Below are 12,169 nucleotides of genomic sequence, written 5' to 3'. Positions count from 1 at the left end.
GAAGGGCAGGCTGTGACCCCACGGCTCTTCTTTCGTAGGGTGTGAGTGGGCCGTATGGTGTCATGGCAACAGGGAAGGCTCTCGAGCCAGGCTGCCAGGGTTTCAGTCCTGGCTTATTAGTTGAGTGGCCTTGGAAAATTTATTTAGTGGTGCTGCATCTCAGTTTCCTCATCTGTATGTAGAGCAGCGATGGCAATAGTACGTACCTCATAAGGTTGTTGTGAGGGTTGAAGATAATGCCTGTAAAATACTTGGCACCGAAATGGATGCATCCTAGGTGTTTAAGGATGGTGGCTCCCACCACCCACCCATGGTAGCCACATGATGGAGCCTGCAGGAGAGGACAAGAGGATGGCAGGAGGGCTCTGTATTGTGTGGTTTCCCTGTGATTAACGCAGACTCTGGTTTCTTCTGTATTCCTTTCCTTGCCCAGTACTGATCCTCCAGAAGGTGGAGAATGGAGACCTGAGCAAAAAGGTTCTGAAGATCACCGATTTTGGCCTGGCTCGGGAATGGCACCGAACCACCAAGATGAGCGCAGCAGGGACGTATGCCTGGATGGCACCTGAAGTCATTCGTGCCTCCATGTTTTCCAAAGGCAGCGACGTGTGGAGGTAAGGTCCAGAGGTGCAGGGTCAGCGCTCCCCAGATCTATTTTGGCTGCACAGATGCTTCAGGACTTGGAGAATTGAGGTTGCGTAGAATCCCAGGCGCCCCAAGTAGGTCTAGGTGACCCCTTCAGAGCACTCTACACTAAATCCCACGTTGCCAAAGGACAGTTTCTAACACCTTCATCTGCCAGAAATCCCCCCAGTGCTATGGGGCAAGTACCACCTCTATGTAGACCCCTTTGTGTTGGTGATTGCTCCCTAGGAAGGACCAGGAGATTCTAGGGGCAGTGTGTACTGACCTCTAGGGTGGTGAGGGTACCCAGACACTCCTGGAGACCTTCCCCACAGTCACCCTGGCTTCCTCAGCAACTGTGGCTGTTACTGTTGGACTTGTTCTCACTATAAGCCCTTCAGCTGATGAGTATTGTTTGTGCTGTCTCTTTTTTCTGAGTGGGCTGGAAATTATCCTTTCCAGTTATCCAGTTAAACTTTTAGTCAAGGCTCTGTCTTGCCTGTTGAGCATTGATATAGAAATGGGAAAAGATAAGTCTCAAGCATGCACCCAGAACTGCAGAGTCAAAGATTAGACCAACTGTTCCCCTTAGTGAATGTCAGCCCAAGAGGTCACAAGATCATGAATCTAAAAATCTTTTTCCCGCTGATGGGAGGATGAGCATCTACAGAGTAAGCATCCTTATGACTGTGAGACAGTAGCCTCACCTTGGTATGCAGAAGAAAGGACTGTAGATTATCATCGTATTCATCTATGACGTTGTTGCTTCTCAGTGTGTTGTAAAGTGAGCTTCTGTGTGTGTGTGTATATTTTAAATAACAGCTTTATTGAGATATTACTCACATACTGAAAAGTGCACTTTTTAAAATATATAAGCCAGTGATTTTTAGTAAATTTACAATGTTTTACACTGATCATCATTGTTATTAGATTCCTAAGGCTGCTGTAACAAATTACCACAAACCTGGTGGCCTAAAGCAATAGAAATTTACAGTCTATAGGCCAGAAGTCTGAAATCGGTGTCAGCAGGGCCATACTCTCTCCAGAGACTCTGGGGCAGATTCTGTTCCAAATAAGGATTCTGGGTATTAGGACATGGACATATCTTTTCAGGGCCACCATTCAACCCATGACAACCACTAACTATTTCCAGAATATTTTTTATCACTCAAAAAAACCCTCAATACCTATTAGTAGTCATTCCCTAATACCCCCTACCCCTACCCCTACTCCCTGGCAACCACTAATTTACTTTCTGTCGCCATGGATTTGCCTATTCTGGACATTTCATATAAATGGAATCATACAGTATGTGGTCTTCTGTGACTGGTTTTTTTCACTTGCATAATGTTTTCAGGCTTCATATATGTTTTTCAGAACTTCATTCTTTTAATAGCTGAATCATATTCCATCATATGTGTATACGACAATTTGTTTGTCTGTTCTTTAGTTGATGGACATTTGGGTTGTTTCACTTTTGGTCTAATGTAAGTAATGCTGCTATGGAGATTTGTGTACATGCTTTTGTGTGAACATATGTTTTCAGTTCTCTTGTGTATATACCTAGGAGTGAAATTTCCTGAGTCATATGGTAATTCTATATTTAACTTTTTCAGGAACTGCCAGACAGTTTTTTACCACGGCCATTACCATTAGCAACACATGAGGGTTCCAATTTCTCCACATCCTCTCAACACTTGTTATTTTTTATTATAGCCATCCTAGTGGATGTGAAGTGGTATCTCACTGTGGTTTTGATTTGTGCTTCCCTAATGACTAATGACATCAAGCATCTTTTCATGTGCTTATTGGCCATTTGTATATCTTCTCTGAATAAATATCTGTTCAAATCCTTTGCCAATTTAAAAATTGGGTTATATGTCCTTCCATTTTTATGTTGAAAGGGTTCTTTATATATTCCAGATACAAGTCCCTTATCAGATACATGATTTGCAAATAATTTCTCCCATTCTGTGGGTTTTCTTTTCACTTTCTTGATGATATCCTTTGAAACACAAGCATTTTTAATTTTGACGACGTTGGGTTTATCAGTTTTTTCTTTGATTGCTTGTGCTTTTGGTGTCATATCTAAGAAACCAAGTCATGAAGTTTTATACGTATGTTTTCTTCTAAGAGTTTTGTAATTTTAGCTCTTACATATAGGTCCGTTTTGTTCCGTTTTCTTCCATTTTGACCTAATTTTTGTATGTGGTGTGATATAGGAGTCCAACTTCATTCTTTTACATGTGGCTATCTAGTTGTCCCAGCACCATTTGTTTAAAAGACTGTTTTTTTCCTCATTGAATTGTCTTGGCATCCCTGTCAAGAAGCAGTTCACCACAAATGAAAGAGTTTATTTTTGGACTCTCAATTCTACTCCATTGATCTATGTCAATAGATCGTTATGCCAGTGCCACCTGTTTTAAGAACTGTAGCTTTGTACTAAGTTTTGAAATTAGGAAGTGTGAGTCTTCCAGCTTTCTTCTTTTTCAAGATTATTTTGGCTATTCTGAATCTCTTCAATTTCCATACGAATTTTAGGATCATTTTGTCAGTTTCTGAAAAGTAGGCAGCTAGAATTTTGATAGGGATTATGTTAAATCTGTAGATCACTTTGGGGAGTATTGCCATCTAAATAATATTGTCTTTCAATCCATGAACATGGGATATCTTCCTATTTATTTAGACCTTTAATTTCTTTCAATGATGTTTTATAGCTTCTGTATATTGAATCTTATTTCACTACACATTAATTATGGGTGAAGTACCTATTGTGAAGAAAAGAGTTTTCCTTTCATTAAAATATCTGACTAGATCTCATTAGGTTGAGCTGTATCCTGATATTCAACTGTTTTTCACCCACAAAAGCAGCAATTTCATATGCTTCAACCTACACTTTCATTGCTTGACTGTAGGCTAATGAGATGAGTTAATGTATTAATTAAGCTAAGCTGCTATTGCAAAGAGACCTACTGATGGTAGAAATGTACTTCTTTTTCAAGAGTAGTCCAGCCTGTCTAGGCTGGTGGGGCAGATTTGCACCTTGAGATCATTCAGGAACTCAGGTCCTTTCAGCGTCCCTTGGTGTGTTATTCTTTTCTGAATGGTTACATCTGAGTGAAAGTGACTTCAGAATAATTATATCCCACAGAAAAGGGGAAAGAGAGCTTATCCATGGCAAGAAGCTTGTCTTTAATTTGGAGATGACTCCAAAAGTAGCTATTATTATTTCCATTTTACAGATGAGGTAACTAAGGCTTAGATGATTGAAATCAGTTGCCTAGGTTCACCCAGGTGGTAGAGGTAAAGCTGTGATCTGAACTAGATATGTGTCTCTTGAAACTCTGTGCTTGTAGCCACGTCACCATCTATATACTCTTACTCCTGCGCTTTGGGCACCCTCTTCCAGGATGATTGGCCCACCATGCCTGGGACCCAGCAGCCTGTCCCAAGAGGGCCAAAGCATGTCTAGGAACTCGGGACAAAGCTGGTTCCCAGACTGACTTGTAATGCATTTATTCCTCCAAGAAATGTTTGTTGAATACATACTTACTCTGTTATGACCAAGCAAGTGGACTTGCTTCCCGCTGTACAATGGAAAGACCAAACACCGAGGCAGCGGTCTTTTGCAGAGGGAAAAAGGATTTATTGCAAGGGGACCAAGCAAGGAGGCAGGAGGCAATGCTCAGATATGTTTCCCCAGTTGATCAGCTATTGAGTGGGATGTTTATCATGGAAGCAGGGAATAAGAGACGGGGTGGGGGGGGGGGTGGGAAATGGTCGGTGGAAAGTAATTTGTAAGTTTCTGGAGTTCTCTGCCCAGGCTCGACTGTTCTTCATGCCTCTTCATGAATTGCATGTGCAAATTCAGGGGGGGTTCCCTATGTTACATGGGGTGGATTTTCAGCCTGTGACGTCTAAAGTTCACTATCAAAGTTCACTATTGGTTGTCCTAGTCCCTCAGTGTGCCTGAAGGGGCTGCCAGCAGGTTGTTTGCATATCTGTGGTTTCCCTGGTATTCTGCAAAACAAGCTTGGTGTCTTCCATGTATCATTTTATTTCTATCCTATTTCTACCTTATGGGCCTTGAGTGTGTAAGGTAAGGGTATGACTTCAGTGTCAAGTACTGGGCTGAGCCTGAATCCAACCCCCTTCCCTCCCACTCCCCTCCTGGAGCTCATCCGGGGCCTTGGGCCTCTGCAGTTGGTGGGTGCCCAGGGCCAGCTGAGTTTGTCTCACTGTTCTTCGAGTATAGTTTTCTAGGCCTCCTCTGTGCTGTGGTGGAGTGTAGGATGAGAATGGCCCAGACCCCCTCAAGAAGAGCAGTTCTTGCCCTTTGGTTGTGTTGTGCAGGGAGGGCAGCGGTGACAGCCAGAGGCCATTGTCCCACGGTGACTCTCTGCCTGTCATGTGTAGGATGAGGTGGAGGCATTTTGTTAATTAATCATTTTACATTTTTTAAATTACGGAAGGAAAACATGTTCACTATAGAAAAAAATTAGAAAATATGGATAAACAAAAAAGGAAAAAGAAAAGGAAAGAAAAGAAAAAGAAAATCACCCACAACGCACTTCTAAAGATAATCTATGTTGACATTTTGGTGTGTTTATTCCTGTTCCTGTGATCACCCACCCATCCCTTAAAATGGGATCATTCTGTTTTGTAAGCTGCTTTTTGAATGTAACAGAGCACGAGCAGCATATTGCCATGTTAATAAGTATTTATTATGTCAGTAAATATATTAACATATACATTTATAAATAAGTTAGTAAATATGTTGTCATTTTGAATGAGGGTCTGGTTAACAGCAAGAATAGTAAACTGTGTGTTACCTAACAGTTTACAAAGTACTTTCACATATGGTAGTTCAGTTGTCTTTGCCAAAGATTATTAAACAGTCAGCTTGGTTCCTGGAATGTGGGCTCACAGCTGATGACCAAGTGCAGGAGCCCATTCAAGGGACACCCTCTCCTTTTGGAGGGTGGGTCCCTGAGTTGACAGTCTTAAAGTCCATGCAGGTTAATAAGAAAAACAGCCCTGGCCCAGCACAGGTACAGAATTGCTGCACCTTCGGTTGGGAAGGGTTGCTATTCGCTCTAGGGCTTTTCTTCATTTTGAAAAAAATAAAACATCCCTCTCCCACATCGGATATTACCAAACAGTGGAAAAGATTACTGCACCTCTGGAGGTGGTTAATTATTGACACAGGGTGCATTTCTGAGGGTTTGGGTTTAGGCTATCGCTCTTGGGAAATCACTGGCAGCACTGTGGGAGCTGGCACTTCTCTGGGGGGAAGGGACTCCGAGGCAGAGTTCTAGCTGAGCTGGTACTTTGAGGCTGCTTGTAAACAGTCTTGAACAGACCTCTTGACCTTCTCTTAACCCAGGGAGGGCAAGAAAGGAGGCTAAACCTGAGGTAAATCATGTGGACTTCTACTGTCCTCCTCTCCCTGAGGCTCAGATCCCTCTAATGTGTGCTTCTCCGGTCCCCTTTTTGGACTCTGTTCCTGCCAAAGGAGCACCAAGCCTTCATTTACATCACCCACCTTCTGTTATAAAAATACAGAGGAACACTGGCAGAGGAACACTTTGACTGGTTTAGTCATCCCCAGAAAGCCTTCTTCGCTGAATGCTGGTACCCCCGGCACGGCTCTCCCCAGCCACTTTCTCATTTCAGGCCTTTCCAAGAGGGAAGCACACGGTGTTTACTAGCCATAGATGGCGATTTCAGGATGCGGGGTAGTTTTTTTTTTTTTTTTAATTTATTTATTTATTTATTTATTTATGGCTGTGTTGGGTCTTCGTTTCTGTGCGAGGGCTTTCTCTCTAGTTGCGGCAAGTGGGGGCCACTCTTCATCGCGGTGCGCGGACCTCTCACTGTCGCGGCCTCTCTTGTTGCGCAGCACAGGCTCCAGACGCGCAGGCTCAGTAGGTGTGGCTCACGGGCCCAGTTGCTCCGCGGCATGTGGGATCTTCCCAGAGCAGGGCTCGAACCCGTGTCCCCTGCATTGGCAGGCAGATTCTCAACCACTGCGCCACCAGGGAAGCCCCGGGGTAGTTATTGTTATTCTTTCCTTGCAGCTCTTCTATGAGGTAGGGAATTGCTGTCTCTGTTACACAGATGAGGAAACAGGTTTGGAGAGGTGAACTTGCTTTCTCAAGGTCCCACGGCTGTAAGTGGTAAAGCAGGCATTCGACTCAAGTCTGTCTAAGTCTTTCTTGAGCAGCACTTCTCCCACTTTTCCTAGTTGTAGAGCCCTTCAAATGGAATGGAATGCCCATGAACAAAGGACCAAGCCAGGTGAGAGCAGAGCTGCCCTTGTGGAAGCTGGGAGGGGAGGGTCCCTGGCTCCTTTCCCTTCCCAGTGGCCTGAGACATCTCCACGGAGTAGAGCTCAGTGTAAACACCATCACAGAGGAAATGCCAGGACACGTGTTTGGATCTTCAAAAACACCCTGTCTTTCCAGGTAGTTAGGCTTGGGACATCGACGGTCTTTGCCTGGATGGAAGAAAGGGGTTTCGGGAGCCTTGAGTTTTTGTTCCTCAGGGTGGAAGTAGGCAGTAATGCTGAGAGCAGGCAACTGAAGATGGGAGTCTCTCTAACCGGGAATCTAGTTAGCAGTGCTGAGAGCTCGTAGAGGTCACTTGATGGACGCTGCCCAGCATGACTGCTGTCTGGATAAGTCACATGAAAAGTTTGGCAGGAAGTGTCCTAGTGCAGTTCTTGATGATATTTGGGGCTTACTCTGGGGTACCCAGTGCAGCCTGCAGGACCATCTGACTACACACTCACTCTTACACCCACCCACCAATTCATTCATTATGTGAGGGCCTAGGCATCCCAGAGCCTGGGCAAGACCCTGAGAATGCAAAGATTAGGAACTACTGTCCCTGCCCTTTAGGAGCCCACAGGCTGGTAAACAAACAACTAGAATACCTGATAGCGCAAACAAGGGCTGAGTAACATGCTGGGGTGTCGGGAGGCTTCCTAAAGTGTCCAGTTGCTCCCATCAGCCTAGACTAAAATCCACCTTCTTGTCAGACAAGACAAGACCTGCAACTACCAATCTACTAGGCTCTTTTTTTTTTTCCTGTCAAAATACATAAAGAAAATGATAGTATTTGGAGGGCTCACTCGGGGAAAGCCATTGTCCAAGGACACTGGCCAGTCCACTCTGAGGGTCCCTCTGTAGAGACCCCCGGGGTGCCCTGGCACATTGATGGGCACATTGCTCTCCTTTGGAGCCATGCCAGGCCATGCCATGGGATCCTTTGAGGGCAAGCCCATGCTCTTGTGCTCTCTGATCCCTGTCTCTGGAGCCCTGGCTCCTCCCTCAGTTAGCAGAGTTTCACTCAGGGTTCAGCTACCTCCTGCCTCCATCCTGGTCTGGTGTAGGTGACCCTCCTTTGTGCTGTCACAGTATCTCTGTTGTGACTCCTCTTTCCATATTCTAATTGATACTTTTTCTATTCCTCTTGCTAGTCTCTTTGTGGATAAGATCTGTGTTTTTTTATCCTGTATCCCAGTTCTTGGCATTGAGTTTGATGCATAGTAAATATTTAGTAGATGTTTAAAATGAATGAATAAATGCTGGTACATTTGAATCATATCTTGAAAGATGATTAGTAGAGTTTACCAAGCAGAGAACTGGTCGAAGGGCATTCTAGGGAGAAGGAATTGAGAATTGGTCCAGGTCCACCGTGACTTACTCCACATATGCCCTTAATATATGCTGCTAACCCCATCTAAAACTTGCTTTCCTCATCTGCAAAATGATGATAATACTTATCTTGCAGGTTTGTTGTAGGGATTCAAGATCATGTTTGTAAATGTCTTAGCATACTGCACATACAAGGTACCATGATCGAATAGTTGCTGGGTTTATTATTATTTTTTTAAAATAAATATGTCTTCTTGTTGGTTGTAAACTACTGATGAGTATTACCAAAAAATTGAGCTTTGTGTTGAAAATATAAGGAGAGGCCCTCTTCCAACTGTTCATGGCCTTATGGTTTCTGGTCCTGACTTATTCCTGGAAGGATTAAACACTACATGAGTTTGCCTGGTTCTGATTGTGAATTCATAGAATAATTATTCCGTAAGCTTTGTGCTCCCCATTCCCTAACTCACAGAACATGTGAAAAGAAATTCTTCATGTGGACTTGAAAGGTAGGGAAAGAACTCGAAGCCCTCACAGCTGATGCACTGCTCTGCTCTACCGATGCAGTCCACCCTTGTGAAACTTTCCCCTTTGAATTAGACAGAGGTCACCGTTAGGGACGCACTCACGCTGACGGGGGCAGGAATCTATTCAACCTAGTGGGCGCTGAAAGAAATCTTTCACAGGAACAAAATATGTTTGTTTCGGGTGGTCATCTCTCTGCTTTTATAAAGCTAAAAAAAAAATGTTTCTGTTGCTATATGATCCAGCGATCCCACTTCTGGGCATATATCCATACAAAATTATAATTTGAAAAGATATATGCACCCCTATGTTCATAGCAGCACTATTTACAATAGCCAAGACATGGAAACAACCCATGTGCCCATCAACAGACGATTGGTTTAAGAAGACGTGGTATATATACACAATGGAATGTTACTCAGCCATTAAAAAGAATGAAATAATGCCATTTGCAGCAACATGGATGGACCTAGAGATTATCATACTAAGTGCAGTAAGTCAGAAAGAGAAAGACAAATATCATATGATATCACTTATATGTGGAATCTAAAATACAACACAGATGAACATATCTACGAAACAAAAACAGACTCACAGACATAGAGAACAGACTTGTGGTTGCCGGCGGGGGGTAGGGAGGGAAGGATTGGGAGTTTGGGATTAGCAGATGCAAACTATTGTGTATAGGATGGATAAACAACAAGGTCCTACTGTATAGCACAGGGAACTATATTCAATATCCTGTGATAAACCATAATGGAAAAGAATATGAAAAAGAATATATACATGTATAAGTGAATCATTTTGCTATACAGCAGAAATTAAACACAGCATTGTAAGTCAACTATACTTCAATAAAATTTAAAAAAATAAAAAATAATGTATCTGTGACTTAAGCTGAAATTTTCTTAAAGCAGGAAAAAATGTATTCCCAGAAGCCTGCCTCTTCTCCCAGTTTATTACATTCACAATAGTAACCACAAAATAGATGTGGCCCTTGATCACTGATTAAAACACTAGAGCAGTGCATTTCATTTCATGACAGCCTTTTCAGACTGCTTGTGTTACTTGCACTTCACAGATGAGGAATTTGAGGAACAAGACTTTGAAACCAACTGTGCTTGACTCCAGAGTTTTCGCTTATAGCCAGTAGGCTTTATGGTCTCCCTTTTATATTATAGCAGTACTTCTGTTTTGTTAGTCTCCCTACATGTCAGAGAGGATGTGGGATGCTCGTCAAAGCCTCGCGAGATATTTGCGTGAAGTTGCACCTATGGTTCATGGTGCGGCTTCTGTCTTCTTCCTCTCCTTAGCTATGGGGTGCTGCTTTGGGAGCTCCTGACCGGTGAGGTGCCCTTCCGAGGAATCGATGGCTTAGCTGTCGCTTATGGAGTGGCCATGAACAAGCTTGCCCTTCCCATTCCTTCTACATGCCCGGAACCTTTTGCCAAACTCATGGAAGGTGAGTGACCCCTGGCTGGAACAAAACTGGAGACCGTTTATTTTTCTATCGGCACTCGATAGATTGTGGCCAGTTCTGCAGGATCAGTAACTGAAAGAGGAGGTGAAGTATGAGTCAGTCAAGGAGGAATCCTGAGGATGGTTGGAAGAGCTACTTCAAGATGATGTCAGCACCCTGCTACACTGGTGTCACCGATGTCCCTCTGTCCATCTAGTGACTGTAGAACGTAGCTTAGAAACTGAAGGCTGCTATCCAGTGCTTCAGAATATTATTATTTAATCCAAAGTAAGAAGGTATAGCAGCTTTTATCTCAAGACCTCTGAGTGTCTTACATGTAGAAATGAAGATCTAAGAAGAAAGGAATTCTAAAATTCATCTAGGCAAGCCCTGTGATTTTGTCAGTGAGAAATCCTAAGCTGAGAGAGGTTAAATGGATAGGAGGTCACTCCATTGGTTAGTGGCTCAGCTGAGAGTAGATAGAATTCACTTTTCCTGACTCCCACGCCAGTGCTTTTCGTCCTTGCCTTCTCATCAGCACGTTGAGTTGGGGAAGGGTAGCTCATTTATTTATGGGAAATTGGGGCCCAAGGTGTAGTTACCCATTGTCAGGACTGGAATCGTGTAGTAACTTGATAAACTGTGGTAGCTGTAGTTCATGCAAGAAAACGCTTTGGACTTGCCTTACTTATGTGAAATCAGTAGTCAGAATGGAATGGGTGCAGAGCTGCTGCATTGTGTTTCCAGCTTCACTCTTGATGATTGTGATGTTGGGCAGATTGCTTTACTTCCTGAGCCCTGTTTGGGGTTCCCTAAGTCCCAGTCTCTCTTTCTGGAAGGAGAAATGAGAGGTGGTTTTCTGTCAAATGAGGTCACGTAATATCCTAAGTCTTACATTTGCCTCTGTCCGCTAATGCTTCCTGCTGACTCATGTGCCCCATGCAGATTGCTGGAATCCTGACCCCCATTCACGACCATCTTTCACGAATATCCTGGACCAGCTAACTACCATAGAGGAGTCTGGTTTCTTTGAAATGCCCAAGGACTCCTTCCACTGCCTGCAGGATGACTGGAAACATGAGATTCAGGAGATGTTTGACCAACTCAGGGCCAAAGAAAAGGTAAGAAAGAGAAGCAAAAGGCATGCATTGAGTGAGTGGGTCTTCCCCACTGGGGCCTCTGGACCGATTCTGACACGGCCACGTTCCTGCTCGGTTTGTGGCAACAGAGCAGCTTTTTCCTTCCTGGCTTTACATGGAGAGTTCTCCAGGCCTCAGGTGTCACCTGAAACGATCGAGAATTTTTCTTTCTTTTTGGGATGTGGCAGGAATAAGTGAGGGGTGGGGGGGGGGGGTCATGAATCCAAAGCTCTCCTTGCAGAGTATCTACTTCATTGTCCAAACTGGAGGAGGAGCACCGCTGGGCAAGTACCAGCAGGGTGTCCCACCCCGGCCCCCCGCCGGCTGGAAATCCGAGAGCGCTCTAGAAAGCTTTCTTTGTTCTGCAATGGGCTTGTGGAAGGGGTTTAACTGGATATAGGGGTACTTCAACACTGAGAGCAATTATCAGAACATCCTGTCAGTGTCTTTGGGGATCAGAAACAGCATATGGGCTAAAAATACCATGAGTCTGAAATTGTTTGGCATTTTTCATGTTTTTATGAAAAGGGCTCAAAGGCTGAACCAACTGAGGAGTTCAGAGACTCATAGCCCATTAGAGATCTGCCTTTTTGTTTTGGAGACCATTCCTTAAATGGCCCCTCTCTCTGCCCGTAGTGTCTGGCCAGCAGTCAGCGTCCACACAGAGGAAGCCAATCAAAGTGGTTATGTTGTTTAACCTGCGGGGCCAGTGGCTAGGGGCACGAGGGATGTCCATGGATAGACTTGGTTAATTTCTTCTT

At 44.0% G+C, this 12,169-nt stretch overlaps 1 protein-coding gene across 2 annotated transcripts in view; it reads left to right on the top strand.

Moving 5' to 3' along the window:
• The window catches only part of MAP3K9 (mitogen-activated protein kinase kinase kinase 9), a 79,835-nt gene that overhangs the window by 46,257 nt on the left and 21,409 nt on the right, over positions 1 to 12,169 (top strand). For both annotated transcript variants that reach the window (XM_059914532.1, XM_059914530.1), the window contains exons 3-5: positions 434 to 614; positions 10,124 to 10,272; positions 11,215 to 11,390. In XM_059914532.1, coding sequence (XP_059770515.1) covers positions 434 to 614; positions 10,124 to 10,272; positions 11,215 to 11,390 — 506 coding nt within the window. The remainder of the gene's footprint in view (positions 1 to 433; positions 615 to 10,123; positions 10,273 to 11,214; positions 11,391 to 12,169) is intronic.

Source organism: Balaenoptera ricei, chromosome 2 (genome assembly GCF_028023285.1).
Source record: "Balaenoptera ricei isolate mBalRic1 chromosome 2, mBalRic1.hap2, whole genome shotgun sequence".
NCBI lineage: Eukaryota > Metazoa > Chordata > Mammalia > Artiodactyla > Balaenopteridae > Balaenoptera > Balaenoptera ricei.
Note: the sequence above shows the minus strand (reverse complement) of the source record. Positions and strands in the feature narration are given on the sequence as shown.